Here is a 4928-nt window from a genome sequence, read left to right as displayed (position 1 = left end):
AAAAAAAATCAATGTTCAGAAAGATGCTGGTTTGACAAAGAACTTCCATCTCCAGGTCTATTTATCTATAGAACAGTTACAAGGTAGGAAGTGGTCTTACAAAAATCTCCATGCTGCCCTGTTGTCAGCACACCTCAATTTTGCCCCAGGCCATGTTTTAACAATGGTTGGCATAATGAGATCCTGGCCATTAAATTATAATATATGATTTCTATGAATGAAAATGTAATTTAGTTTCCATCTACAGTCTTGTCTTTGTTAAGAATACAAAGGATATTTAGAGATAAAGGTAATGATGTGTTTATTCTTGTCTTTTCACTGGAAGCTAGGCAAATATTTTTAATACAGGCCACTGGATGGCTCTCTGCTCGTAAAACCTTTTTGTCATTAACAAGCGAAGGCTACTTCAAATATGGGGACCATATTATTTTTAAGGAAATCCAGGACACTGGAGTGGTGCCCAACCCAGCCCAGCCCAGCCAGCCCCTCACCTTCAGCCACCACTCAGGAGGAACCGGGCCCGCCATATGCAGGTGGGGCGGCACCTGCTCCAGTCTGCCCACCTTGCGCCTGCACAGCAGCAGTGCCTGTCCTCCCACCTACCTAGCACACCATGCTGCTCCATCTCCTTGCCAGACTGTGCCCCGCACTCCTCTCCAAGGCTTTTGTTTCAATATTCACCAATTGGCCTACCAAATATAAGACTGTCCCAGCCAAATTGGGGCGTATGGTTACCCCAACTTTAAATGGACAACTTATTTGGAATGCTTACTTAGCTATGGTCTATACCTTGAGCCATCCCTTAGGGATTTAAATGTTTTTAAATACTTGTACTATTGGTGGTCTGCATTCCTTCTGAATAGCATATTTAGTTTGTTCTTCAGATCAGCTGTTAAAAATACCACTGTAATACACCTCAGCCTAAGCAATGTGCTTTTTGCCCCTCCTAGCCACTGCTTCAAGGAAAAACATTCTTATTTGTCATTGGAATTTGGCATCGTTTCAATATGCTTGTTTACCTCTGAAACTAGGCACCATTGTGGAGTCCAGAAGCAGAAATCAGCCTTCAAGCTTCTGCATGCAGGAGGCTCTGGTAACTGGATGAAATAGAGAGAACAGTGACACTACAGAACAGTATGCCACCCTGCCTGGCATGTGACCCGAGGGGTATCATTCCACAGAGAGTAGGAGGAACTGCATGTCTGAGTCCCTCTCTGTTTACACTTGATATGTCTTCAAATTAAAAGGACACTTACAACTTGAAAGCTAATTAATTGAAAAAAGCAGAAAATAGCTTGGGATGAACACTTGCCTTTTTATGCTGTTATAAAACTCATTTTCTAGTATTTTCATGTTTTCTCTCCTCTCAACAGCATGAAAAATTCACACAATTAATGGGGGAGGAGGGATGAGAAAACTATGTAGGGGAAACTGTGAAGCTGACTACTCACAAAATTGTGCCAGCTGCATAATAAACTAACAGCAAAAAAAGGAAATAAATATTTTTCTCTAACCCTTCAGGTACAATTATTTTTAACTGTAAGTTACAAGAGAAAGAGAAAAAAATTAAATGTGTAATTTCAAGTAGATCCTGTTATTTAGAGTCCTTCAAAAAACTTTAATATCCTTAATTGAGCGAGTGAATTTCATTTCTTGTTTTCATCTGGACCAGATCAAAATTGGCTGGGGACTAGTGAGGTGTGGCTGCCAGCCTGCAATCCTTCTAACTAAAGCTTAGCCAAGCATCAAAATATTTAACAACATATTCTTAACACGCAACAGTAAATAAAGCACCTTCACCACTAATACTTGCACAGAGTTTTTAAAGCTGGACAGCTTTACTGGTGATTATTATTTTTATTACACTGGCCCTAATAATGTTAGGTACTTGGACAGATTTACTTTTAGAAAGTCCCTCCCTGAAAACAACCTTATAGGCTAAACCAGTGGTACTCAGCCTCTGAAAGTGACTGGATCCAGTCCATAGTATGGTGGATCAGCAGCAAGCGGCTTGACCTAGTGCTTCCCCTTCCCAGACCTGTACCCTGCCACTGATCCCCTCCACAGCTCTCTCTCTCTCTCCCCTTCCTCTGGCATCAGCCGGCACCTCCTTGCCCCTCTCTTCCTCCACCCCTCTCCTGCCAGAGGCCTGTGGTAGCTCACTATGGCTGGGTCATATGCCCTTGCCCTGCCACTCTAAAAGGCTGAGCTCCACCACTCTAAACAGAACAAATGTGGACTATAACATACACACCAATTGGCTGGGGGAGGAAAAGCACTCATCTTGTTAGGTCCTTGGTTTGATTTGCTTTTCTCTGAGTCAAAAATAAAAATATTTTTATTGACGACTCATTTCTTGTAAGCCTTGGGATATAAATGGTTTTAAAACTTCTTGCCTGGGGTAGGATTTAAGGTGTGATACCAGTATGTGCTAGTGAATACATTTCAGCATAGATTAAACTAAGACTCAGCTCAGTAAAAACTAGCTTTATTGCTATTAGCACCAATACGACTTACACAGCTGCTTCAGTGCTTTAGTGACTAAGAATGGAATTGTTCTATTTTTTCATAATAAATACTTAAGTAACCTAGATCCACAAAGGGACTAATGTGTGGTGATGCATAGCATCACCATACCTAACTTTTAGATACCTGGCCGCAAGGACTCCAATCATAAACTTGAGTTAGATCTTTAAATTCCCTGTACAGAGAATAGTGGGATTTACATGCCTTAACCTGCAATTCATAGCACTCACCACAGCAGGCAAGGGAATGCCTGACCTAGCCAAGAAGAAAATCCAGAGGTGCGAAGTTCTCTCCTGCATTTAAGAGCTTACATGAAACTAGGATTCACAGCCCAAAACCACTTCTTTGACATGAGCATCTATGTCATCCCCTTCAGCACAGATCATTGACTCAGTCTTTCTTTTAAAACAGGGGGGTGGGGAATGCCCACCTTTTAAAAATAACTTGCTGGTTGGAGCATTTGCCTAGGAAACGGGAGAGACAGGATCCCAGCTCACTCCATCTCCAGAAGAATGTCCCAACCACCAAACCATAAGTATACCAGCTGCTCATCTTAAAAAAGCTGGTAACCTACCTTATCCATTGCATATATAAAGCTCATCAAGGTTTAAAAGCATACAATATTCACTATGCATATATCATAGACACCTGTGATCTTAAGCTAAATTAAGCTGCTTACCTCTGATGTTATTAAGCCAAAGATCAATGTGATGCACTTTCTCTACTTACACTATTCTCATTAAAATTAAAATAAAGCATCAAGAAATGTCCTATTTACTTCTGTTGTGAACTGATACCAAACATTTCCAGTTTTGCTTTTCATAATTTCTGTGGGCTTGTGTTCTGCTGCAGATTCAGAGGTAATCCATAATCTCCTGTAGATTTACTAACCCTTCTGTACAGACAAGCAGCAAGCCTGTGGCAGAGCCTAAAGCAGACTCTGAAGCCCTAAGGCTCAACATCCTCTTCCTCCCCTCCTGTCCGTTACCCATGACAAACCCCTCTCCCTCAGCTAGGAAAAGAACCCAAGAATTCAGGTATCTACTTACACAAACATATCTCCATCTCCAGTATCCTTGGTATTTTCTATAAAGAGATGCTGTAAAATGAGGACCAAACATGTCACTCTTACAGGTCAGGACATTTCAAGGGAGAGATAGTTGGGGCCACGGCCTACGCAGAACCTGGGGCTATGGGACCCTGTACATTTTCCAACCCCCTCCCCCCCATAGGAGTCGTGGGAACTTCAGGTGACCCAACATTTTCCTTGCCTGGCCTAGGTCTTGGGGGGTTTGGCACCCTCTCTGCCAACAAGTCGTGGGACACAACTAGGATGGAGCAGCCATACAACTGGAGAGAGCGGCTCGCTGGGCAGGCCAGGCACCGGGACTGCGCTACAGCAGTACAGAAGCAGACAGGCCAGAGCCAGGCAAGGGCTGGGTTTCCTCAGCACGTGAGGTGTGAGGAGCCCTGTAGAGCCCCTGCCCACATCCTACTGCCACTTCCTGCCCAAAGCACCCAACGCTGCACCAGGCACCCCTCACGGCTGCCTCTAAGGGCCTGGCTCTCCTAGCGCGCTTTCCCCCGGAAAGGTGAAGGAACTGGAGAAACTCAGCCACAACGAGCCCGAAGGAGGGAGAAGGTGATTAAGAGCCAATAACGCAGGTGCTGGCCGACCTTGACACAAGTACACTCACCCGCCCCGCCCACAGAACCCCGCGAGCCAATCACAACGTAGGCTCAGAGCGCGCTGACCAATCCACGACCCCCCTCCCCAGCAGGTGGTGGTCAGTAGGGACCGTTGGCGGCAGTTGGCGGCCGTTCCAGTGCGCAGGCGCGAGCCTTCCCCCCCACCCCTCCGCTTCAGAGGCCGCGCAGCCGGAGGGGGTGAGTGAGCTATCGGGCCGCGGGGGGAGCTGGGGGGCGCGGCGCGCAGACCCCGCCCCAGCTTGGGATGGGGGGCCTCGGCGTGTGGCGCTGGCAGACCGGCTGGGAGCAGAAAGCAGAGCAGGAGATCAGTATGAGGCACAGCAGGGGACTGACGCAGGATGGCAGAGCAGCGAAGTGAGCTGGGGGAGAGCCAGAAGGCAGAGCAGGAGACCCGGGGGGAGTGTGGGGCGGGGAGCAGAAGGTAGAGCAGGAGACATGGGTGGGGGAGTAGAAGGCAGAGCAGTGGGTGGAGGCAGGGGAAAGGTATGCGAGTGGCACTTGGGAAGGGACTTCTTGGCACTGGAAACAACTTCCCCAAAAGGAGTCATCCCCGCAGGGCAGTTCAGCATTGCCCCCACCTTTCTCTTGGGATGGGAGCGAGGGCAAGGGGTCGAGGGAGGCACCGAGCAGAGCGTGCTGGCCCATGAATGAGTCCAAGGAGCCAGTGGATGCTGCCCAGCGCAACCTAGCCT

General features: G+C 47.1%; 1 protein-coding gene across 4 annotated transcripts in view; it reads right to left on the bottom strand.

Annotated features, from left to right (window-relative positions):
- The window catches only part of CLIC5 (chloride intracellular channel 5), a 126648-nt gene extending 122496 nt beyond the window's left edge, over window positions 1-4152 (bottom strand). For 3 of the 4 annotated variants that reach the window (XM_019537130.1, XM_019537125.1, XM_019537126.1), the window contains exon 1: window positions 1020-1957. In XM_019537130.1, coding sequence (XP_019392675.1) covers window positions 1020-1038 — 19 coding nt within the window. In that variant the 5' untranslated portion in view covers window positions 1039-1957. Of the gene's footprint in view, window positions 1-1019; window positions 1958-4070 lie in introns of those variants that run through there. The other variant, XM_019537127.1, reaches the window with a different exon arrangement.
- Window positions 4153-4928: the final 776 nt, after the last annotated feature.

Source organism: Crocodylus porosus, unplaced genomic scaffold (genome assembly GCF_001723895.1).
Source record: "Crocodylus porosus isolate Cpor-Errol unplaced genomic scaffold, CroPor_comp1, whole genome shotgun sequence".
Classification (NCBI taxonomy): domain Eukaryota; kingdom Metazoa; phylum Chordata; order Crocodylia; family Crocodylidae; genus Crocodylus; species Crocodylus porosus.
Note: the sequence above shows the minus strand (reverse complement) of the source record. Positions and strands in the feature narration are given on the sequence as shown.